Source organism: Trachinotus anak, unplaced genomic scaffold, assembly GCF_046630095.1.
Source record: "Trachinotus anak isolate AG129_WGS33_773 ecotype Australia unplaced genomic scaffold, CSIRO_AGI_Tana_v1 ptg000009l, whole genome shotgun sequence".
Taxonomy (NCBI): domain Eukaryota; kingdom Metazoa; phylum Chordata; class Actinopteri; order Carangiformes; family Carangidae; genus Trachinotus; species Trachinotus anak.
Genome location: NW_027273860.1, coordinates 534,147 through 560,000, shown reverse-complemented (window position 1 = coordinate 560,000; position 25,854 = coordinate 534,147). Strand labels below are relative to the sequence as shown.

The 25,854-nt window shown below is 46.7% G+C and overlaps 1 protein-coding gene across 1 annotated transcript in view; it reads left to right on the top strand.

Annotated features, from left to right (window-relative positions):
• acvr2ba (activin A receptor type 2Ba) overlaps positions 1-21,888 on the top strand; it is a 28,237-nt gene extending 6,349 nt beyond the window's left edge. The window contains exons 2-12 of the mRNA XM_071484268.1: positions 11,929-12,136; positions 16,083-16,189; positions 16,676-16,824; positions 17,576-17,719; positions 17,814-17,957; positions 18,837-18,985; positions 19,225-19,339; positions 19,430-19,568; positions 19,984-20,114; positions 20,580-21,170; positions 21,203-21,888. Coding sequence (XP_071340369.1) covers positions 11,929-12,136; positions 16,083-16,189; positions 16,676-16,824; positions 17,576-17,719; positions 17,814-17,957; positions 18,837-18,985; positions 19,225-19,339; positions 19,430-19,568; positions 19,984-20,114; positions 20,580-20,801 — 1,508 coding nt within the window. The 3' untranslated portion in view covers positions 20,802-21,170; positions 21,203-21,888. The remainder of the gene's footprint in view (positions 1-11,928; positions 12,137-16,082; positions 16,190-16,675; positions 16,825-17,575; positions 17,720-17,813; positions 17,958-18,836; positions 18,986-19,224; positions 19,340-19,429; positions 19,569-19,983; positions 20,115-20,579; positions 21,171-21,202) is intronic.
• The last annotated feature ends 3,966 nt before the right edge of the window (positions 21,889-25,854 follow it).

Sequence of the window (25,854 nt, the reverse complement as noted above, 5' to 3'; positions counted from 1 at the left end):
TGCACCAGTTTTCAACAGCAAATTAGTTCAGTAGGAAACCTGACAGCGGACAGATCATCATCATCATCATCATCATCAGTATTATTATTGTTTCATCAACACTATGAAGGAACGTTGTTTCTGTGTCTGTATCTGGATCCTTTAAACCAATCACTGTCGCTGCATCAGTGTTGAGAGGAGGGACTGGTCTCATTGAACGTCAGTTTCAACAAGGTGGGACGTCAGTGAGGTGATGTTAATTTGTTCCAACTTCAGTTTTCAGTGAAGACGTTGCTGACATCATCACTGATCAAGTTAAGATGTTCAGACAGCAACAGGGTCCTTGCTGGAATCTAACACCCTTTTTACACCAAAATTAGAAGTTTAAAAGAACTTCTGAGAAAAGGTGATTGACTCCTTTTACACTGACAGACGAGTTTATATTTCTGAGGCTACGTCCACACCGCTAGTTTAAACTCCTCTCTTCTCTGTTTTCTTCTCCGTCCACTCTCCTCCAGAGTTTTCAGCCTCTAAAACAGAGACACAGAAACGCTGCTGGACCTGTTTCTGAGTGTAAAACTGCAGGTTGTGTAGTCTGGACGGACAGAAACGCGTGAGACACTTCAGTCAGTGATGGTGTGTTTTTGAAACTTATTTCTGGCTGTACTCTCAGCTGAAGGTGTAGCTGCACTGTGCTGGGCAGGTGACAGGTGTGTTTTCAGTGTTTTAGCTAGTAAATACCTGTGGCTACTGCAGAGTCATGTGACCTGGGTGTCAATGCTGATTGTAGCCTTTCACACTGACGACTAACGCTAAATGTCAGCAGGTCTTAGCTGTTGTTTTGACCAGTGTAAAAGGGGCTAAAGTCCAATGTTCTCTCTCCATTAGCTCCGTGTTTGGTCTCCACCAGCTCCTGAGGAGAATATCTGGATTTTAAGCTGCTAAGTGCTGAAGGCTGTGAGAGCGGGAACAGTACAGCTGTTTTCACGCTGTGGTGGTTCTGTATAGTTGAATCCATCTCAGCTGCTTTAAAGCTACTTGGATAAAAATCTTTGTATCTGCTGCCTCCGCCTGCTGCACTGTGGAGCTTCACACAAACTGAGGCCTGAGCCACTGAGCTGCCCCCTCACTACTACGACTCCCTGCAGGGCCTGAACACCAGTAGAGGGGGGCGGGGGGGTACACGATGGGGGATGGGTTGCCCGTAGCTACAGGCGAGATTTAAAGGGCCAGTGTCTTTTATCTTTTTTCTCCTCACAGCTCCCCTAAGATTGATGACATGGGGTCAAGATGGGGGGAGGGGGGGTTGGGGGGGTCAAGAGCAGACCCAGAGGGAGAAACAGAGTGCGGATTTGAAACCAGGTTCAACATGGTGTGTTAACTGAAGAGCTGGGGGAGCGTTAGATTTATCCTCCTGCATCAGCAGCTCCTAACACACAGGAATGTTTCAGAATAAAAGCAGCAGCTCTGCCATCAATACAACAGGTTCTGGCTAAATATGAAGTCAGTATTTATTGTTTTCCAGCTCTTTTCATGGAAAGTTTCCTGGATAATTTCCCTCATAAACTTAGCTGGTATTATCTGTGATGGACTGGATATTTCTGAGACGGTTTAAAGTTGTGTTACAGACCAGACCAGCGCTGACCAGTATTATTATGAGCAAAATATAGTTAAAGTAACATAGTAAAAGTATTTCCTGTAGTTAGAGTATCACAGTAAAACTGCTTCATCGTGCAGTGAACTGTCTCCTGTGACTGATCTCTGATCAGATCATTGATCCTGAGTGGTTTTACTGTTGGAGCTGCTTTGGCTGTGTCAGAGAGAGTTAACATTAGTCTCTGGGCTGCAGGCGTGAAACATGTGAACATGAGTCCTGTTTCTGTCGTGCTCGTGTAGCTCTGGTGTCCAGCAGCAAGTTTACAGGAACCGAGCGGCAGCAGCCACGTTTCACCACACTCATCGCTCTCTGTTAATATTCAGCTGCGGCTCCACTGACCTGCTTTCTCAGCGATCAATACTGTCTGTGGAGGAGGGGAGCCTCCTGTTTATATTCTCACCCCCTCCTCTACACACACACACACACACACGCACACACACACTTAGTTAAGGAAAAAAGTTGAGGCCTGACAGAAAACTGTCGAGAATCATGAAGCTGCAGGAAGAGCAGTGGTCCAACTGTAGAGGATCTGACACACAAACTGACCTCAGGTCAGATCTGTGTTGTGGAACCAGGTCCTCGTGGTTCAGGTCTCACCTGGTCTGAAACACTCTTCTGTTCATGTTCTTCTGTTATCACCATGAACTCATCGTGATGAGTTCAGAGTCAGAGGAACCTGTAGTTTTTACTTTAGTTTGACACTAAGGGATTCCTTAAATGTAAGACTGAGACAAGGAGAAAACCTTAAATACTTAAGTGTGCTTATGTAAAGCACATTGAGTTGCCTTGGTATGAAATGTGCTATATAAATAAAGATGCCTTGCCTTGCCTTAAGTGAACATTTTAAGGTACTTTAAGGAGAAGACTTAGACGGTGACGTGTTCTGCTCCACAGGCTCAGAGACACAGTCTCCACCATTTTTATTTTTCATCCAAGGAAGTTTCTCCAGAAACCAAAACTCTGAACAAAGTAGAATGAACCTGACAGTTTGTCTGCGTCATCAGGACCAGACCACAGGGTTCTGTCCACAACACTGGCTGAGAGATTATACCTGTAAATTAAAGCTGTAGTTTTTTTCTTCTCTCAGTATAAAGAATAAGATGCTGAAATGTGTTGTTAACTTTAAATATAGTCCACAAACACACACAGCCTGGTTCACTTAGAGAGAGAGAACAGGAAGAAGTCTCATTGTCCAACACTGAAAACAGTAATAATCTGATCATCTATAATCAATAACCAGTATTCTCATTAAGGTGTTTAAACATGCTGCATCTTTAAGAAATCTGGAAGACACTGATTTCACAGCAGCTTCAACACACAGGGAGTTGGTGCAAAGATGTTTTCCCAGAGGAAGAGTCCTCACTCTGGTGCAGCTTGAAGCACAGAAACTGTGTTTTCTACAGTGGCCCAGAGGGCTCCACACGCAAACAGACGAAACACAAACACATTCAGAAAACAGCTTCATCAGTTTGGAAACAGCTGTTTTCTGAATGTGTTTGTGTTTTGTCTCTTTGTGTGTTTTTGTGAAGTTGCAGTGCACTGAGCTCTCAGGGCCACCGTAGTTTGTTTGCAGAGCGCCGTTCCAGCCGAACGTCCTCAGACAGGTGGAGAGTGTGTGTGTGTGTGTGTGTGTGTGTGTACACCTAGACAGATAAAGTGTTATCTGGTTTGTGCTATTTGGGACAACAATGGAGTCCGGGAAACACAATCGCACACTGCAGGATGTGTCCCGCTCCTTTTAAACCATCCAATCAGGCGGCAGCAGCCTCGGTGCTCATGGTATAGAATAACAACAGTGAAGTGTTGGTCTGCATTGTGTTTGTCTGGCTGTAAAGTTTGGAGCCTCACTGTGACAGATGGGGGGGGGGGTCCACAACTCTTTTTCATTGACAAACTGACGGCTCCCAGGGGCCCAGACACCCCCCCCCCCTCCCCTTCCTCCTCCCCTCATTTTTTCCTCTCTCGCCCTCCTCTCTCCCTTGAGGACCAGAGGAATGACTCTCTCTCTCTGCTGCCATTTGTCCAGGGATGGGGGGCCCAGTCTGGGAGTGTGTGTCCTGTCTGGTCTCTTAGAGATGGTGGGGGCAGATGTTGTCTGGACAACAACAACAAAACACACACACACACACACACACACTCTGTCGTCTTATCTGGAGGTTCCTCCCCTGCAGCGGTGATTTGTTTGAATTGCTTCAGACTGAACGACTCCTCTTATCAGCTGTTAAAACGTGAACAGTCACGTGCACGCTCGGCCTCGTGCACACTCACACGTGGTGCTGCGGGGACTGGTGTTTTGTCTGCAGGAACATTTCCTCTCCGGGCTCTAAACCGGTTCCAGGGGTTCTGTGGGGCGGTGGTTCTATTGGTCCTCGCTGGGTGTCTGTGTCCTTCAGGCTCTCACTGGGGGTCATGGGTGGTGATGTGGGGCTGGTGTGATGGGAGCACGCGGTGACGTTCCAGCTTCCTCTCTGTATGTTTGTGTTTGTGAGCTTTCTGCAGATCAGCCGTGAAACCAGCAGCCATCTGTTTCCATTCACATGGGAGCAGCCCCCACTCTCTGCACATATGCTCACTGTGCTGGCGTCTGAATTACAGCCCACATCTGTAAATATGTAAACCTGCAAGCTGCAAACAGCTGCAGCTCCGAACCTGTCGGCAGGCGTCACATAGACCAGGACCCAAAAGGGACTGCTGTTCCTTATCTTCTGAGGGGAACCAGAGAGAGAACATTTCACCACAGATATGATCCGGATCTGTTTTGTTTCTGCTCAAAAACTCATAAAAAAATCATCATTTACAAGAACATTGTCAGTGGATTCCTGCTAATAGTTACAGACAGTTGACAGGACCAAAGGAACAAGCAGAAAACCCACCAGTGGAACCCCTCAAGTCTTGTCCCAGAACCCTTTAAAAAAACCCTTAAACCCTGTCACCCCAGGAATATCTGCAGGAACCTGGTCTTTAAGTTTGATCATGTTGGTGTTGGACTGTTGTTCGGACATTTTATCAACAGTTTGGACTCTGGGAAATTGTGATGGGTGTTTTTCAGTTTCATCAGTTACTGAATCAGAGCCTTTATTAGTCTCTCAGCTGGTTCTGTGTTGCACTTGTGCTGTTCACACGCTGCTGGTTGCAGATCTACAAACCTCAGTAAATATGACGGTAATAGTGAGTTAAGTGTCTGCGCTGACAAAGCGATGAAGATGATTCCTTCATCAGTTTTGTCTTTTTACACCTGAAGTTGTAAAAACCTGATTTTTAAAGTGTGGAGCTCAGAACACTGTGTCCTCTCTGCTGCGATGAGGCCTCTGCTAGAGGTCAGCGCTATTGTCTGCAGCTCTCTGTGCTGTCAGGGCCGCCACACTGTGATTGATGGCACTTATGGCTGCTCTGTGTGTGTGTGTGTGTGTGTGTTTGCATGGAGGGAGCCTGAGCGAGATTTGGTTAATGCCAAGCTCTAGTACTCCTTCTTTCCTCCTCTCCTCCTCTCCTCCTCTCCTTCTCTCCTCCTCCTCTCCTCCTCTTATCATTTTCACAGAGAATGGTTCAGCAGTGTTGAGCCTGACTTGTGAGTGGCTATAAATAGAGGCTGTGTGTGTGTGTGTGTGTGTCTGTGTGTGTATGTGTGAGAGAGAGTTTGGGGAGGGGAAGCCCATTTTGGTATCTAGAAGCCAAGATTTGGCTGGGGGGAGGAGGAGGAGGAGGAGGAGGAGGAGTGTCTGAGGGACCGTCAGTCACAGCAGCAACATTTAAAGGTAGAATCTCACTCAGAGATTCAATCTGTATAAAATGTTCACATCAAACTTTATTGACATTCGACGTGACGCTGTAGACGCCCGGAGCTGAGGAGCCATCGATGATGTCAGTGTGACTGACTCCTTGACTCCTCCTACTCCTGCTGCGAGATCGTTTCTGAGAAATCAGGGTTCGTCTGTCAGTTTGTACTTCAATACCCATGAGCTTCAGCCACCATTGCCATGGAGAGGATGGTGAAACGGCTACCACACAGAGACATGTCATATCAGGAAACACAAGGTAAACTGACCTCAGTGGCTGGATGTTTCTTGCGGAAATGCACCATGGGAGTTGTAGTTAACGTTGAAGCTGTGAGTCACTGACACTGTCGGTGAAAAACTGAAGCCTCGATCAGTAAACAACTACAGCACAGACTCAAAACCATCACTGCTAAAAACTACATCTCCCATGAAACATCTGCAGCTCAGCAGCACCGGTGATTGGTTCCTGATTTATTCTCCGATCAGGATTTCTGCTTCTAGACTTTTCTTAAAACTTGTTTGTGTTTTATGGTTTTGTCGTCAATAATCTTTATGTATGACGAGTGGAACTGAAACAGCAGTGACTGAATCACTCAGAGTGTGTGTGTGTGTGTGTGTGTGTGTCTGTCTGTGAAGAGTTCCCATGGCTTAGCATCTCATATGTTGCCCTCTGATCTCAGTGACATATGCACACACACACTTGGCCTGCCAGATGCCTCTGTGTGTGTGTGTGTGTGTGTGTGTGTGTGTGTGTGTGTGTGTGTGTGTGTGTGTGTGTGTGTGTGTGTGTGACCCCTGACCCTCATGTCTGGAGCACACAAAGCCTCTTAATAATTTGTATGTGGTCATTTTGCATGATAAAGTCGCACACACACTCTGAGCGATTTGCATTTCACACACGTCTGTATCCATATCATCAAGGAAACACAGGAGGTCAGAGGTCACCCCCCCCAAACACACACACACACACACACACACGCTGTATAGACATGTTAATGTGTGAGATGTTGCAGCTGGACGATGGAGGTCTTTCTCACACTGGTCTCTGAAGCGTGAAGCTGTCTGACTGACGTCGGCGGCTCTGTCCCTGTCGCAGGTTTGTCCTCGGGTCACAGCAACATTATCCAACTTTAACTGGAGGTCAGACTGACAGCGAGGTCCCCAATCAACACAACTCTGCAACGCAAGAGAAGCATCAGAATAACAGAGGAGTCCGGACTTGAGGACACACGCTGTCATAAAATGATCCAACAGCAGAGTCCGTCGGTGATAGTGAAGCTGAAAAGTTTGTGTTAAGATCAGAGATAAAAACCTTTGCAGAGTCATCAGAGAGCAGCGAGCACGAGACCACAGCTTCCTCTGACTCATGGTGATACATCCTGAAGCAACTCCCTCAGCTAAGGAGAAATTAAACTGAAGTAGAAACCTGAAGGTGTTTGTGCAGCCGCCCCTGAGCTTCAGTCTTGTAGCTCCTGCTGCAGCCACAGATGAAGCCTCGGGGCCGTGGCCGGTTTTTGTCTGTGAGTGACGGTGAGTGCAGAGGGAACAGGTCTGTTGTCGCGTTTATTAGATTTAATGTGACGCAGCAGATAATTCAAATGTGACTGATGGACGACATCTGGCGGGAAAACCTGCAGCTCTGTTGTTGTTCTGGAGGTCTGCTCGATAACCACGTCATTCACACACACATAAGGCTGATTAGCATATATTCATATATATTATATATATATATATATATGTATATATGTATATATATGTGTGCTGTGTGTGTTGACATGCAGGTCAGATGATCTCACACACTAACAATAGAGCTGGTCTGCAGCTCTGTGAGCAACAAAGATGGCTGACCTTTCCACCCTCAGATCAGACATGTTATTGTGTCTCTCTGCCTCTCGTGGCCCCTCACAGGCTGCCATAGGTCCGTCACCATGGAGACGCCAGCTGCCATACGACGGTGGAAATGTTTCGTATTCAGGTTGTAGCTCTGTGGTTGGTGTTGGACAAAGCGAGGTGAATGGGTTGTCGTCATGTCGGTAGAAGTCTGGCTGCACTCAGACGTCTCAGCTGCCGCCTCACAATAAAAGGCTTTTATTGTGAAGTGGCTGAAGTTATCTACTTCCTGCTAGAGGACTTGTTCACAGGTCGGCGACATGAGTCCACTACCTTGGTGCAGAAATACCTGAGCAGCTGGTGGATGGTTCCAGGTGACAGATCCCAGGAGGACCGTGTGGTTGTGTTGTCCTGCTGCTGTGGAGACAAACAGAAATCTGCAGGACGGACCTTCAGGTCCTCTGGTTCCAGGACGCTTACTTTTTAGGAACACCACCCCCACCCCCACACCCATCTGTCTGTGGTCAGGGTCCCATGCTTCAGTAGGGTGCTTCCACCTGGAGGCTCATGGCTGATGTTTACGAGCTTCATCCTGAGGATGATGAGTGTGGTGCAGAGTTCAGGTGGGACAGGTGACGCTGCTCCTCTGGTCTCAGGTGCCTGTAAACCTGGTTGTCTGAGCAGCTTTGATTCCTGCTCGTCTCCATTTTCACTGATCAGCTGAGTTTGATCGGTGAAGCTGATTCCTCAGAGCGCCCTCTGCTGGACCTCCAGGTGAACTAACGACGCTTTTCCTGTTGAAATCAAAGTCTGTCACATAAAAGATGAGTCTGTTTAAAAAGGGTCAGCTCAGGTTAAAAAGGTGAACTGTGCCTTTAATACAGAGAGAGAGAGAGGTGGGCGAGCTTTTACAGGCTGACAGATGTTCCCCCTGTGGTGTGTGTGTGTGTGTGTGTGTGTGTGTGTGTGTGTGTGTGTGTGTGTGTGTGTGTGTGTGTGTGTGTGTGTGTTAGTCTGGGCTCCTTCGTCTCTTCCTGAACTTTCTGTAACTCACTGCTCAACTTTTTAATTGAAAAAGAAGTGGGACTAAATGTCACCACACACACACACACACACACACACACACACACACACACACACACACACACACACACACACACACGCACACTGACAGCTGCCTGGCCCATTAGCTCACAGATCTCCATGGTGACCAAGGTCAATCTCCAGAATACTGATGAGAGTTTAGACTGCAGACGACAAGGTACTTTACTGCTGAGCTCCTGTGTGTACTTGAAGTAGTACACAGATAGAATACAGTACTACTACACATCGGTCAGTCTCATCATACTGTATTTACTGTGTACAGGTTGTTTCAGTATTCAGAGTTTCTGTCAGAGTCCTGCTCGTCACCTGTGTTACAATAATTCATGTTTATTATTGTATTATTATTTAAAATGTCCAGTTACACTACATCTAATAACCACAGGGACCTGTCTGTCTGTCTGTCTGTTTCACTGTCTGACTGTCTGTCTGACTGTCTGTCTGTCTGTCTGACTGTCTGTTTAACTGTCTGACTGTCTGTCTCACTGACTGTCTGACTGTCTGTCTGACTGTCTGTCTGTCTGTCTGACTGTCTGTTTAACTGTCTGACTGTCTGTCTTACTAACTGTCTGACTGTCTGTCTCACTAACTGTCTGACTGACTGACTGTCTGTCTGTCTGTCTTACTAACTGTCTGACTGTCTGTCTGACTGACTGTCTGTCTGTCTGACTGTCTGTTTCACTGTCTGTCTGTCTGTCTGTCTGACTGACTGTCTGTCTGTCTCACTAACTGCCTGTCTGTCTGTCTGACTAAGTCTTTTTTCCTTGTGACCGACCGACCAATCAGGTCTCAGACCTCTCCTGGACTGAGGTCTGGTGGACTGTTGGGGTGTATCCATAGCAACCTGACGGTGAGCCGGTTGTTGCGACAGTGTAGCTGAGGCCGGTGACTCGTCCTCCTCCGGCTGAGTGGGTCAACATCAAAATGTGGTTTTAGTTTATATTTGTGTTGAAGTTGTGTTGTTGTGAAGTGGCTTTAGTTGTGTTCAGATTACTGTCAGACGAGCTCAGTGACCGTCAGGCACCTGCTCCTGTTAAAGTGTGAGGGCTTCATGAATAAACCAGCTGTACGTCTACTGTACTGTGTGTGTGTGTGTGTGTGTGTGTGTGTGTGTGTGTGTGTGTGTGTGCGCGCACGCAAATACTCCCACCTTTCTGGTTGCCTAGCGACAATAAATGCACAGATTGGCTGTAACATCTGTCACAGTAAAAGCTGCCAAAAGCTGCTCTGTCCATCTCTGCTGCTCCTCAGTGTTTCACTTCCCTCTTTATCTGAAACCCAGATTTTATTTCAGAGGAAGTTTTCCCTCCTCCTCCTCCTCCTCCTCCTCCTCCTCCTCTCTGCCGCCCAGCTTCTTCTTCTCTATCATTTATAATCACTCTGTACAGATGTAATAACTGGTTTATAACAGGTGATAATGTAGTTAACAAGCATGACTGTCCTGTAAAAAAAAAAACGAGCCCACAGGTCGTCTGTCAGCAGGTTACTATGACCCAGAGTCAGGTTCTGTTGCTAGGCGACATCTAGTGGTCATAGTAATGATGACAGGAGCAAGTCCACGTCAGGAGGAGGTTGGGGTGGATGGATGAATATGACCCAGGAGAGCGGTGTTCGATTCCCATGTGGAATTCAACAAAGTTAGTCACGTGCCTATTACTGTAACCATGGCAACCAAGGTCAGGTACGCATGCTGCAGTAGGGCGCTATTTCATGAGACACTGCTGTGGGTCGTATCAGAGAGTTATAAAAAACAAGCTGTGTGGTCGTTGAGGTTGGAGGACGGGGTGGTGTCATCAGAGCTGTGAACAGATTCATTAATATAATTGATAAACGCTGAGGCCTGAGTCCAGCTGCACCGTGGTCTGTCAGAAACCAGGACACATCTGATTGGTTACTGCTTCTCTGATCAGACATGTGATCCATCATGTGATCAGGAGGCTGTGAGTGTTTCTGTGGAGTCGGTGATGATTCATCAGAACATTATCAATAACAAAGAAAACCATGAGGCAATTAATTTAAACATAATATGCAGTGTGTTTTATTTTGAAAGAGGCTGAAGACACATCCTGTAGCTACTGTGTGTGTGTGTGTGTGTGTGCGTGTGCGTGTGTGTTGAGAGTGCTCGTTTGGTGGTGATCTCATTCTCGTATGACCTCAGAGGTCAAAGGTCACATCTGGCACCCACAAGTTGTGTGTGTTAAATGTTGCAGCTCCAGTTACCTGAAAAGACCTCCACCTCCTTTTCTCTCTCTCTTTATCTCTGTTGCTCGCCCGCCCTCCTCCTCCTCTCTTTATGGGAGGGAGGGTGGGGGGTGAAGGAATGTGATTTATTCTCAAGGGAAATGGGGGGGGGGTGTAAAAGAGAAAAATGAAGATGAGAAGGAAGAGAGGAGTGAAAAGAGGGAGGGTGTGGAAGAACAGATGGAGAAAAGGAAAGAGAGCGATGGAGGTTAAAGATGGAGATTGGAGGTAGAAAGCAAAGAGGGAGAGGGGAGAAATAAATACAAGAGAAGGGGAAAAAAGAAAAGAGCAAGAGAGGGAGGAGGATGAGAGGACAGAAAGAGAGAACAGAAAGAGAGAGAGAGAAGGGAAAAGTGAAGGAGAGCAAGAGGATGAAGGGGAAAAGGAAAGAGGGTGGAGGTGAGAGATGGAGGGACAAAGAGGAAAAGAAGGAGAGAGGGTAAGGGTGGAGAAAAAAGAAAACAGACGAAGAGAGGTGGAGGTGGAGGGGAATGAAGGTGAGGGACATAAAGAGAAGGAGCAATGAAAGAAGGAGGGGGAGGAAAGACAGATGTGAAAGAAGAAAAGGTTGTTAGAGAAAAGAGGAGGTGGAGGAGAGGAGGTGCAGGTGTTGGAACAACACGACGTCAGTTACTGTAGTTTGTCAGCAGGTGGAGCTGAGGAGACTCAGGTCCTGGTCCTGAGTCCTGACTGGGTCCGACCTGAACCCTCAGACCTGAACCACATGTTGATCAGCTTCAGTGTGACATCACTTCCTGAGGAAATCAGTATCTCTGATGTCCCTCCAGAATAAAGCTCCAGAGAAACAGAACTTCATAGAGAAACATCCTGTTTTTAAGTTTCCTTCAGTATCAGTGATCCAGAGATGATGTCTGATCATCATCATCATCATCATCATCATCATCATCATCATCATCATCATGAACTCATCAGCACTAATCGGCCCAGGGCCAGCACATCAAAGTTGTCTTTAAATAACCACACACACAGTGGAAATATGAACAAATCACTGTGTTCTGTCCTTTCTGAAGAGAAGGTGCTTCATCAGCGTCAGAATGACACTGATTGGCTGATTGACGAGTCTCCTCATTCAGAGTCAGACTGAAGTTTTTGTCTGTCCAGCCTTTTGTCCACGTGTCAAATGAAAGCGTCCTTAGAGAACAGAGCTCACCTGGTACAGACGCTCGCACTCATTATGCTGCCTCTCTTCTTCTCCCTCTGAGCTTTAATAAGATGAGTGTGATTAGAAAACGCTAATGGTGCTTTTGATGTTGGTGGAGTAGTGTTGAATTATTGGGGGGGGGGGGGGTCCCCAGAAACTAACACACTCTGTCTGTGCTGCAGGGCTGAGCCATGGGGAGGGCGACACCAGGGAGTGTTTGTACTACAACGTCAACTTCGAGATTGAGAAGACCAACCAGAGTGGAGTGGAGCGCTGCGAGGGCGAGAAGGACAAGCGCTCGCACTGCTACGCCTCCTGGAGGAACAGCTCGGGCTCCATCGAGCTGGTGAAGAAGGGCTGCTGGCTGGACGACTTCAACTGCTACGACCGGTACAGAAACACACGTTAACACACCTGCTGAGGTCACACCTGACCTGACTGAAGCTTTGGAAAGGCTCCGTCACATAAAAACAACCCCTGAACCTGACGGGACCTGATGTGGAGGCGGGCCGAGCTCCTCCATCATCGGCCGCCTCTCACTGAGGTCCCGTCAGGTTCAGGTTCTCTCTGACTCCTTTATTGGCAGGTTACGCCTCTAACGAGCATACACAGGGAAATAGTTGCTGACTCTGGTGTCAGCTGTTCTGCAGCGACAGGCACACATTTCCCATCATCCCCTGCCCCCAGTGTGATTGACAGGCGCTGTGTAAACGCTGGTGATGCAGCAGTGTGGTGACGGCAGGGGAAGACGACAGCCCCGTCGCCTCAGTTCAGACCATCTTTGCTTGATGAGACTCAGGTCTGAGCACGACTCAGCTGCACAGAGACACAGGATGTGCTTCATGGATAGTTTTGTCATTTTGTTACGTGATAAATCTCCTTTTAAAGCTTCAGTAGGAAACCATCTGTCACTTTATTCTGACAGTCGGGCATGAAGCAGGTAACTTGTGAGTCCGGCTCCACCTGCAGCTTGTACGCTGACCCAAACGCTGAGTCTGACCTTAAGTATAAAGTCAATATCTAACGTCATCTGATGGTGGAACAGGCCAGTTCTTACCCCTGTCTCCGGTTGCTGTGGATACTTCGTGCACCCGAGCTAAGATGCATGCACGCTGTTCAAATTTCCTGCATAAGTCCTGGGTTTTTCCAAACCTGCTGACTGCTAAATATTTATTCGTGTGGTGATTTTAGTGGGACAGCCTCAGTTTTGTGGACAGTGCTTCGCTGTGCGGAGGCTCTCAGTGTCGTCCTCAGTGTTCATGTTCCATCTTACAATAATCACAGTGGAAATGAGAGGAGCTCACAGACCCACTGCCAACAGCTCAATGTTTATAGTGAGAACAAAAAGTCAGCTGATGTCTGATCAAAGTGGGCGGGGCCTCTACCGATAATGCACCTTTGATTATATGGAAAGTTCAAAGACCAGGTCAGAAAGGTGAACTTCACACATCAGAAACATGACCTTGAATATCCAATATTTCCATCAGCACATAAAGGCAGCAAGCTACACAGTTTCTAAACCTGGAATCGAGTGACTTCCTTTCATTTCAAAGGTTTCAAACACTAACATTTACAATGAAGAGATGTTAAAGTCTACGAAGTGGAGAACATCCTGCTAACCAGAAACATCCTGAAGTACTCTGACTTTTTTATAATGTGTTCATCAAAAACATAAATAACATTTCCCTAGATACCAAACTTCAATATGGAAATCACCTAATTTAACCAAGAAGCTGACAAAGGATCTTTCTTTTTCTCTTATGGTCACATTTATGTAAATCTTCAGCTGTTTTTCATGTTTCCTGCTGACACTCAGACCCAGTCACAGAGACTGAGACAGAATCAGCTGCATTTCATGGATCAACAGCTTTACAAGCAGCAGCAGTGAGGAGTGATGCAATGACTTCACTTCTCAATAATCATGTGTGAAGCATCAGTTCAAGGCAAAAAAGAACAGACTGGTGAAACGTCTCTTTTCTAACACCACGCTGAAGCTTCTCCCTCGACACCAACGATATGCTGCAAGTTTCACATTTTTCCCCGAGGCGTCAGAAAAAAACTGCTATTTGGGTCAAGTACAACTGCTGCCAGACTACCGCCGTGATATTTAGTATTCCCCAGACGCCGTGTGATTGACAGGTCTGCTGTTAGCCTCCCTCGGCTGTTTAGACAACGACGATGACAGACAGAGGGGAGCGTCGCTCAACATATGAGATCTCTGGAGCTGTGGAGGGACAAATACTGCAAACTGCACTTCATCATCAGAACATGGTTGTACCTCTGTACAGCTGCCATCAGGAGGAACTCTGAGGGGTTCTCTCTACGCCGCTGTAGTAGTACCAGCAGTACTAGTAGTACTAGCTGGAGTAGTAGCAGTACTTCCATAAAATTGAGAAATTGAAATATTAGTATAAGATCTGCAGTAGTTGTTTGACATAAATTAGGCGAAGTAGCAGTAGCTGTCCCTGTAGCAGCAGCAGCAGCAGCAGCAGCAGCAGTAGTTGTAGAAGTAGTTGTTGTAGCAGTAGTTGTAGAAGTAGTAGTAGTAGTAGTAGTAGTAGTTGTAGTACTGGCAGGAGGAGAGGGCCGGCTGCTGATGGGGCTGCAGCACCTCCTACTGGTTCAGAGGTGAACACAGTGAAAACAACCTTTTACAGAGCAGATCACAAACTCACAGTCTGTAACTTCTGCCTCTAGAAGTCTCTGAATTAAACTATGACAAGAGACAGCGTTTGGTGACATCATGAAGCAGCATGGGATCATGGGAGGTGTAGTCTCCTCCTGGTCTGGCTCCTTCAGTGTCAGCGGTTCAGGAGGTTTTGACCTGGAGCTGGATTCTCCACAGAGTCTCCTCCTCTCCTCAACAAACAGAGCAGCTGATCAGAACCAGTAAAAACACTGAATCAAACACTTCCACAGTTAAAGTCACTGATTGGTCGATGCTCTTCAGTGACACAGGATGTCTCTGATTGGCTGGAGCTGAGCTGTCTAACATTTCCTCAGCTTGTTTCTCTGATAACTTCTAAAATCCGTCATCTGGTTCAGACACAGAGCTGAAAACCACCAAAGAGGAGAAAGAGGATCTGAAACCTGAGCTTCTGTCAGACAAACACAACACTGACACCTGAGCAGACAGGATATGACATCACTGACAGGCGACCAATGAGACGGAGCGTTACCATGATTAAAGTCACAGATTCCTGTGTTTGAGAACTGATGGGAACATTAGTGATGATGAACACAACTCACCAACATGTGGAACGCAGCTCTGCTTGTTTTTAGAGGTTTGATGAGGAAACGTGACAGATTCCACCTGAACTGAAAAGCTGGAGCAGTTAAGCTGCAGCCTCACTGCAGCAGGCGTGTGCATCAGCTGCATCGGGGGGTTTGAACCGACGACCTGCTGGGCACACGGCCGCAGTTGTACCTTTACCCGTCTCCATCAGCTCAGGTGGGGACAGGCTCGGCCCCGGCTTCCCAGAAGGCTTTGCTCTGTAGTCACTGAGATTAGTGTGCACTCCCTTTGTTCTGTTCTGGAGGAGACAGGAGGAGCAGGGGAGTGAGCGAGATGGAGAGAGACAGAACAGAGAACAGGACAGAACAGAGAACAGGACAGAACAGAGAACAGGACAGGGAGAGAACAGAGAACAGGACAGAGACAGAACAGAGAACAGGACAGAACAGAGAACAGGACAGAACAGAGAACAGGACAGGGAGAGAACAGAGAACACAGACAGAACAGAGAACAGGACAGAGACAGAACAGAGAACACAGACAGAACAGAGAACAGGACAGAACAGAGACAGAACAGAGAACAGGCCAGAGACAGAACAGAGAACAGAGAACAGGACAGAGAGAGAACAGAGACAGAACAGAGACAGAACAGAGAACAGAGAACAGGACAGAGAGAGAACAGAGACAGAACAGAGAACAGAGAACAGGACAGAGAGAGAACAGAGACAGAGAGAGAACAGAGAACAGAGATAGAACAGACCCCTCTTCTTTTCTTGACCTCATCTCTAAATCGTTATCTCTTGTTCTCAGAAGTGGATTTATTTCCTGCGTTATCTGAAGTTCTTGTGCCAACAACATTAATGAAGGAGGACGTGACTGAGAGATGAAGTATTCCATCCATGGCTTCAGTCTCGTCCTGGGTTCAGACACACAGTTGTGTTTTTGTTGAATTATATTTGTAAATATTTTCGGGCTGTGTGTGTTTCTGAGAGAAATGTCATTTCCCATGTTGAGCTGCCAGCTGTTCAGAGTGTCCACGTCCATCACCTGAGCTCTGATTGGACGCCCACACACTGATGCACTTCCTGTTTCCGTGTCTCAGACAGGAGTGTGTAGCGACGGAGGAGAGTCCTCAGGTCTTCTTCTGCTGCTGCGAAGGAAACTTCTGCAACGAGAGGTTCACACACCTGCCCGACGTCACCGGACCACGTGAGTGTGTGTGTGTGTGTGTGTGTGTGTGTGTGTGTGTGTGTGTGTGTGTGTGTGTGTGTGTGTGTGTACTTGTACTTGCTACATAGTAAGGACCAAAAAAAGTATTTTACTAACAGAGTGAGGACATTTTGGGAAAGTGAGGACATTTTGGCCGGTCCTCACTTTTTGAGACACCTTCACATCACATGTTGAGGGTTAAGACTTGGTTTTAGAGTTATGGTTAGAATTAGGTTTAGGTTAAGGTCAGGGTCAGGGTTAGGGTTAGGCACTCAGGTGTGATGGTTAAGGTTAGGGTCAGGGGCTAGGGAATGCATTATGTCAATGAGAGTCCTCACAAAGATAGAAGTACAAGTATATGTGTGTGTGTGTGTGTGTGTGTGTGTGTGTGTGAGTGAGAGTGTGTGTGTGTGTGTGTGTGTGTGTGTGTATTTAAATGAAGGTGTATGCCTTTTTAAATCAGCGTTTTCCCTCTCTGTGTGTCAGTGATTAAAGCCCCGCCCCCCAGCATTGGTGTGTTAAATGTGATGATTTACTGCCTGCTGCCCGTCACCATGGTGTCTGTCGCTCTGCTCACTGCTGTGTGGATGTACCGACACCGGAAACCTCCGTACGGACATGTGGACATCACTGAGGTACACACACACACACACACACACACACACACACAGAGTAACCACAGAGCTGTCAGTGCCTGGTTCGTGTTGTCTTGCTTTGTCTTCTATTTTATTTTATTTTTTCTGAGGAAGGAAGGAAGGAAGGAGGGAGGGAAAGGAGAGTGAGGGAGAGGGGAAAAGAGGAAGTAAGGGTCCTTATGAGGGAAACTATAAACACACCCACAGCGACATGAGGCGGGGTCGCCCTCCTGTGGCGGGTGGTGGAACTGCAGCTCTGTGGTCTCATCACTAAAACACACTCAGACATTTACCTTCGTCTCACAACTACACACAACATGTGTGAAAGAAACACAACGAGCCGAGAGCAGCAGAGACACGTGTGAAAGGAGGATATTGTGGTTCCTCTCTGATCTCTGTGTTCCACAGAGGTCAGAGGTCACTGACTCAGACGCAGCTCACACACACAGCTGTACTGTAACGTGTTTAAACTTTTCTCAGGTCCAGTCTCGTTTTAAACAACAATGAGCTTCATTTATTTTTAAATCATTTTATTACATATTTTCTTTGTTTTAAATACATTTGTGTTTCTGTTCTAAGTTTTTTAGTCAGGTTGAGTTTCTTTGACTTAACGTTGTGATTTTATCTTTATTTTTGTCCTGTTCTTTTAGTTTTAGTCAGAGATGCCTAATGAAGGATCAGTGTCTGCTGATATCACACATTTAACATCAAACCGCCCCTCCCCTCCCCTCCTCTCCTCCCTGTCCTCCAGGATCCTGGTCCTCCTCCTGCCTCCCCCCTGCTGGGTCTCAAGCCCCTGCAGTTGCTGGAGGTGAAGGCCAGGGGGCGCTTCGGCTGCGTCTGGAAGGCCCAGATGATGAATGAATATGTGGCCGTCAAGATCTTCCCCATCCAGGTCTGGATTCAGACGTTTCTCGCTGCTGCTTCTCGGTGTGTTTTGATTCTGTGTGGAGAAACCTGTGATCACCTCCTCCTCCTCCTCCTGACAGAATAAGGAGTCGTGGCAGAACGAGAGAGACGTGTTCATGACGCCAGGTATGAGGCATGAAAACATCCTGCGGTACATCGGCGCAGAGAAACGAGGGAGCCACCTGGAGGCCGAGCTGTGGCTCATCAGCGAGTTCCACGAGAGGGTGAGGAAGAGGAGGGGGGCGGGGGAGGAAGGTCACGCACGTTCATCAGTGCAGCTGAGAGAAAACAATGTGATGGAAACTCACCACACTACTGGTGCGTTTAAGGACACTCTGACATCACAGTTGTTCAACTGGTTGCTGAGTATTGGCTGCAGCACAGTACCCTCAACAGACAACGGCCAAATCTCCAGTGTAGCGGTGTCTTTGAACGCACCACCAGGAGGTTTTAGAAAGTGGCTCCTGCTGAAATAAAAAGGTGATTAACTCTGGACACTAAAATTTAACAGCAGTTCCATAAACTTACATTTATTTAATTAACATTTTGCAGAAATACATGAACAAAGCTCAGGTTCAAGCTTTAGATAAAATGTGTTGTTGTATAATCAGATTCAACCAACACAAGATGTGAAAGCTGCTGAGAGGTCACAGGTCACAGCAGTGATCATTTACTGAAAGTCAGAGCACATTGTTTTTTCTGTAATTAAGTCTTAAAGGTTTACAGTCAAAAATCTGTCTTAGGAAACAGTTTGTGCCGCGACCGTTTTATTCTGACTCATTTATAGAAACTTATCAACCTCTGAAGAAGCTTCAAGGTTGAACAATCATCTTATTTCTCACTTATCAGAATGGAACGTGTCATGTTGTTGCAGCAGTGCTGACCGCTGTGTTATTTATGGCTTCATTACTCCATCAAATACTTCACACGTCTGTTCCATCAGTTTAGACTCATCCTCAAACTTCTGACACAGGTGGGAACTTTGGGAACTTTGGGAACTTTAACTCCACTAGAATTGAAAGTGCAGTGAGTCTGAGCAGACTGTTGGTCTCAGTGAGAGACAGAAACGACTGGACAGGTTTGGTGTGATTGTGTCTCTGCAGGGCTCTCTGTCGGACTTCCTGAAGGGAAACGTGGTCAGCTGGACGGAGCTGTGTCACATGGCCGAGTCCATGGCGTGCGGACTGGCGTACCTTCACGAAGACATCCCCCGACTGAAAGGAGAGGGACCTAAACCAGCCATCGCTCACAGGTCTGCCCCCGTAAAGTTTAAGGTGGTTTTGATAAAGTTTAAAGTGGTTTTAGTAAGTTTAAGGTGCTTTTGGTAAACCAGCCAAGTGTTTTGTCTGAAAATGTTAAACATCTGTAATAACAAACACATGATGAACACTGTGAGCCTGGTTAGGTTTTACCTGCACACTGATCTGGTTTGATGTTTAATATGTTTCCTGTGTGTGTGTGTGTGTGTGTGTGTGTGTGTGTGTGTCTCAGGGATTTTAAGAGTAAGAACATCATGTTGCGTTCAGACCTCACAGCCGTCATCGGTGACTTTGGTCTCGCCGTACTCTTTGAGCCAGGGAAACCACCTGGAGAGACACACGGACAGGTGAGCTGCTCTGACCGATGCTGCCTGTGGAGCTTCAGCTGAACACTGAACATGGTTTAACATGGTGTGTGTGTGTGTGTGTGTGAGCAGGTAGGGACCAGGCGTTACATGGCTCCGGAGGTTTTAGAGGGAGCCATCAACTTCCAGCGAGACGCCTTCCTTCGAATCGACATGTATGCCATGGGGCTGGTGCTGTGGGAGCTGGTGTCCCGCTGCAAGGCTGCTGACGGTAACACACACACACACACACAGTATTTCTCTATCACAGTAAATATTCATGACTAAATGATTTAGTTCAATTCAAAGGGCTCAGAGAGACATAAAAAACACACAAATACACAAAAAGAACTCACAACCAGTGCAAGACAAACTGCACACATTCAGAAGAATGACAATGACACGAAGGAACGACAACAGTGCAAAACACATCCTGTGACATGATGATGAGAATTTTAAATAACAGTACACATAACGAAAATGATATGATTTCCCATGATCCTCTGCTGTGACTCCATCATTTCTCCGTCGCTCTCTGAGCCTCAGAGCCACCAACAGAACCAGCTCTTCACACCGGACCCACCACATGTTGTGTAGCAGCCGCTGGGATGTTGAACGTCCAGGTGCTCAGGTGTGTTTTCCTCCAGGTCCGGTGGACGAGTACATGCTGCCGTTTGAGGAGGAGGTGGGTCAGCATCCGTCCCTGGAGGACCTGCAGGAGACTGTCGTCCACAAGAAGATGAGACCGGCCTTCAAAGACCTCTGGTTCAAACACAGCGTGAGTACACACACACACACACACACACACACACACACACACACATTTTGAAGCATAAGTCACGTCATCTCTCTCCGTTGAAAAGGAAATGATCAGTTATGTTTTAGTTTTGTGACGAACCAATCAGCTCGTGTCGTTTTCTGGTTTTAACGTCGTCTTTTTTTTTTTTGAAACTTTTTATTTATTTTCCTTTTTTTTCTTACATAAACAATGTCAACTGCACAACGGTGCAATGGCAACATGGGGAGGTAAAAATAAAAATAAAATAAATAGAAAAAAGGAATAGAATAAAATAATAAGTGGAGGTGGGGCCCACCACTCTTGTTTCAGCTTTTTCTACTGACTATTAGGTCTGTTTTAATGTCGTCTTTAAAAAACTCAAACACAAAGCTGTTGTGTTCTTCTCTGACAGAGGAATAGTTAGAAAACACAGAGGCTTTTAATTTGTTGACGCGTCCTCTGCAGGGTCTGGCTCAGATCTGTGAGACGGCGGAGGAGTGCTGGGACCACGACGCCGAGGCTCGTCTGTCGGCCGGCTGCGTGGAGGAGAGGATCTCGCAGGTCCGCCGCCTCAACGCCACCATCACGCCGCCTACCTCCGACCACCACGCCCTGCTGGTCTCCACGGTCGCTTCTGTTCCCATGGTAACCAACGTGGACCTGCCGCCCAAAGAGTCCAGTATATGAGGAGGACGTCAAAACCCGACAGAACCAGAACACAAACTTTTTTTTTAGGCCTGTTGTTACCGGTGAATTTTTCCTGGTGTTTGGTCCAACTTCCTCTGAAAACGACCGAATGACACTAGAAGACACACACACACACACATACACACACACATACACACACACACACACACCTTCTCTCAGTGGAATTTTACCTACACCAGACAAACAGCATGAAAGCAGCTGCTACTTTATCTGTCGGATTGTTTTTTTAACTCGTTGACTCTTCATCCTCTGAGCAGATGTTACCAGCACTCGTCCTCGTTTTCCTCAGTCTTCAGTCATTCATGTTTTTCTAACAGTGTGTGTGTGTGTGTGTGTATGTGTGTGTGTGTGTGTGTGTGTGTGTGTGTGTCTTCTTGAAGAACAAACATACACACACGCACACACAGGAAAACCCACCTCTGAAAGGCGTTCAGGTCCCGACTCAGTGAATGCTCTTCTATCTCCAGGTACCTCAGCGACGACTTTCATTACTTCATTCATCTTTGATGGTTTTCCTCCTGCACTCCTCCCTCTGCCGTCCTCTTCTTCCTCTGTTCCTCCGACAGATCTGGATTTCTCTACCTACCTGGCAACTTCGCAACCGCATCACCTAGCAACAGCCTACCATCAACCTACCATTGGGATGTTTTTTACTACAATGCTGCAAAACCCTTGTAGGAACGATGACTGTTACACAAGCACCGACAGCAAAGGTTTTAAAGTTTCGTTTTTCTACTTTCTCTTGGACTCTTTGTGTCTCCTGTTTTTCTCCTGTGACCACACATCACTATTCACACGCGACAAACCTTCGGATCCAACGGGTTGTATCCAAAAAGACAGGAAACAGGAAGTGAGGTCAGAAGGAGAGACTGGACGGTGTTAGTTTCCTCTCTCTCTCTTTGTGTTCAGCTGTTATGATTTGAGGTCGAAGACTGAGAGAATCTGACGGGATTGTTTGTCAGGAACCAGGAGGCAAACGTCTTGCATGCAGAGATTTGATTGGCTGACTGCGCTCAACCACAGCAGTTTGGTTGGCTCGGAAATAAAACTTCTCAGGTAACCAGGTCTTCGGGGGGGGGGCTCAATGCTACATGACGCCGGAAGGGGCAGGGCCAACAACAGGTGTGGCTGATGAAAGACTTGGGTGGGAGGGGTTTAGCTGAGGGTGCTCAAAGCCTATTGGCTGTCATGAATATGTCAATTTGCAAGGTGCCCAACAAAAAAGGTGCAAGACCTCAGGATGCATAGAGCGGATCATGCATTTAGGTCAGTGTGTGTGTGTGAGAAGTGTGTGTGTGTGTGTGTGCATGTGTTTCTGTGTGTGTGTGTGTGTGTGTGCGCGCGCGCGTGTGCGTGTGTTTCTGTGTGTGTGTGTGTGTGTGTGTGTGCGTGTGTTTCTGTGTGCGTGTGTTTCTGTGTGTGTGTGTGTGTGTGTCTGTGAGTGAGTGAGTGTGTGTGTGTGTGTGTGTGTTTCTGTGTGTGTGTGTGTGTGTGTGTGTGTGTTTCTGTGTGTGTGTGTGTGTGTGTGCGTGCGTGTGCGTGTGTTTCTGTGTGTGTGTGTGTGTGTGTGTGTGTGTGTGTGTGTCTTTTTGTGAAGTATGATTTTATTCTGTTCGTGTTGATCGTTTCATTGTTGTTCAGTCTGGTTGTGTTTTACCTGGAGCTAAGTGAAGGACCTGTGACCTTTGACCTCCTCAACTCTGTCACCTTCCAACATGGCCACCTCCTGGCTGAGATGCAGGGATCACACAGGTAGAACCAGTAGAAGTCGATGTTTGACCAACACTGTGACACATGTGACTCCTGAGCTCCACTGTCTCACTCACACCACTACAGCACCAGCTGTGGATTAATCCGCTGCTGAAAATAGTCCTGGACAGACGCACTGTCTCCTCCTGTTTCAGTGAACGACTTTAACAACGAAACTTTATCTGTTTTTAAAGTAGGAACCACAGACAGAGGGGGGAGAGTTTAGAGACTCACTCACACACAGTTTGGATTCAAACGTCTGTCTGTGTGTGTGTGTGTGTGTGTGTGTGTGTGTGTGTGTGCTGTGATGTCACATTCTCGTCCATCACAACTTCACTTCCACTTGTCTTCAGTGCAGAGGTCAAAGTTCATCAGGCGCCTCCTCACTTACCCCTGAACCTCGACTCCTTTTTCTTTTTTTTCTTATTTTTTCCTTTAACCGGGACCAAACCGGGGCGCCCGCCTTCTGCCCCAGAAACCGGCGGCAAAGTGTCCAGTTCAGAAACTCGCTTCACCCTTTGTGTCTGTACTAACAATGAGAACTGGACACAAAACAAGGAAGTGTGTTTTTAAAGTGTTTTATTTGTACCTTTTTGTTCCGTCTGTGACGCCATACATGTAAACAGTGAATGTCTACAATGCTGCTGCTGACGATGATGAAGATGATGATGACTCAAACTCAAAGATGAATATATTTCTGTATTTTCCTTTTTATTGTTAGTTTTACTTTTGGTGCGTTGAACATGCAATTCTCTGTACGAAGTCAGTGAAGCGACGCGAGGCGTTCGAGGGGCGTTCTGCCGCGGGAACGACGCCGACTAATAAACGAGTGAAAAGATAGAAAAAAGAAAAAACGTGAAAACAATACTGCTCATGAACCACAGATCACCTCAAAACACCAGAAATACCTCAGACTTTTCTACGTGTCAAAGTTCTGTTTCTATATTTTATTAGTTGCTTTGACAACTTGTAGTCACATATTTTATTGTGAACTTTTATTCTTTGTTTTTGTTTTGTGTTTTATTTTTCTCTGTAATGAGAGACGTTAATGATTTTACATAATTATCTCCAAACGGATTCCAGAGGAAATTCTACCAGGTCACAGTGAGACTCCACCGTGTAAATACTCAGTGTTGTTTAGACTGATCTCAACTGCCAATACCACAAAACCACCTGGACCGGACTGGACTGGACCGGATCCGACCGGACTGGACTGGACTTTCTCCATCATCCTTTCCTCATCCTCTCTTCTCCCTTCTTTTTCTCGTTTTAAAGTTTTCCTGTTTGTCCTCTTCTCTTCTCGTGCCTCCTCGTCTTTTTACTTGTTTCCTTTACTTTGTTCTCCTTCCTTTCCTGTCTCCTTTTGTCTCTTTGTCTTTTGTCCTGATATTTTTACATCCTTGTGTCTCACATTTTTTTTAAAGATATTTTTTGGTTTATGCGACAGGACAGTAGAGACTGACAGGAAAGGGGCGGAGAGAGGGACATGCAGGAGAGAGTCGGGCCGGTCGGGAGTCGAACCGGCGACTTGTGGTACGTTCCCTAACCACTTGGCTCCCGGGTCGCCCCGATCCTTCTGTCTCACTTGTCTTCCTCTCCTCACCTCCTCCACTCTTTCGTCTTCCAGTACCATCTAATCCTTCCTCTTTTCATTCCTCCTCCCTCCTCACCTTGTTTCATTTCTCCACTCTTTCTTCTTCATTTCACTGACTCTGTCTTTCTCTCATTGTTTTACCGAAGCGTCCTCGTCTCGTCCCTTTATTTTTGTCTCTGGACCGATCCTCGTCTTCACTTCCTTTCCGTCCCTGCTGCGACTGAAGAGTCACGTTTTCCTAAACATCACACAGACTGTATGTGCATCAAAATACCTTGAGGAAATCTGCTTAAAACAAAAGTCATGTTGGATTAAATGAGCCAAACTTTTCTGTGTTTGAGTGTTGATGACACAAACACAAACCAGAGAAGATTTACATAATGAACCAGTTTTCTAAAAGGATTTTCTGCCCACATCAGTGGTGATCGTCTCCATGTGACTCGAAACCTTCTCAGTTGATGCTGACCTGCAGACAGAGAAATGAACTGACTGACAAACAACAGACTGACCCAGATCCAGGTGTTTCCAGGTGTTTTCAGGAACATATTACCTCATTAAAGCCACATGGGCAGAAACGGTGACAGTGGGAGGAGTTCAGGTTTCGGGATGAGAAACACAGGCTCATCGTCACATGCATTTGTAACCAAAATCCTCAACTAATATTTGACCTGTAGTTTACATCACAGTTAATCAGGACACATGGACCAGAGGTGTGTCACGCTGGGGGTTAGGGTTGGGGGGGGGACCACTGTAGAGGTCAGGGGTACAGTTAGCATTGTTAGCATCCCACGGTGAAGAAGTGTGGTGTCTGGCCCAAAGGAATAAAGAGGAACAATCTGTTGAATGCTAACAAAGCTGCCATCTTTGACTGACCCAAGTGCCAACACAGCTGACCAACAGCCCCCCCCCCCCTTTTTTTTTTTTTTGTTTCTTTAGTGAACCCTCTAAAGAATAAGCTCATTAACTATGGTGACGAAATATATCAAAGCTAAACCAATTTATTGAGGAGTGGAGGAGCCGGTGAGAGCAACGTGGCGGCTCGTCGGGGAACATGTTCGCCTGAGTCCTCCCGCTCCGCTTCACCGCCTCACCATCGAAATGTGAGCGTAACGAAGCCTCTTTATTATCTGTCACGATCAGAAACGTGTCGTACTGGACCAGGTTATGTTGAGACGAGTCAGGTCACCTAAATGATGGGGTCAGAATATTAGGAACGCCTGAGTATGAAGCACCGGAGTTAACAGTTCATGAGAACAGAGGCTGTGCAGGTACAGGTGTGTCTGATAAAGTGGACACTGGCTGCTCACGAGATTCAGGCTTTGAACCGTAACGTAAAGGTTTGTGCACAGAGGGCAGCTGTAAGATGAAACATGTCTCTGTGAGGACGTCAGGGCTCCTTCAGTTTCAATACATCTTTTCATTTTGAAAAACTGGTCTTTAAACCTTGATTTTTCTCGTTCTGTCCAAGAAAATCCAGCAACAGATAAAAAAATAGACTCAAATGTTTCAGGAGGCCAGTGCTCAGCAGACGACTGAGCTAATACACCGACGGTCCCGTTTAACTGCAGCATGATGGTACACTACGGAGCTGGATGAGATCAACTGCGACGTGAAGGGAAAGCCAAACGTGATAATGACCATGTTTATTCTCAGCGAGCTGACGTTGGGATATAACAGCAGAGTCTTTTA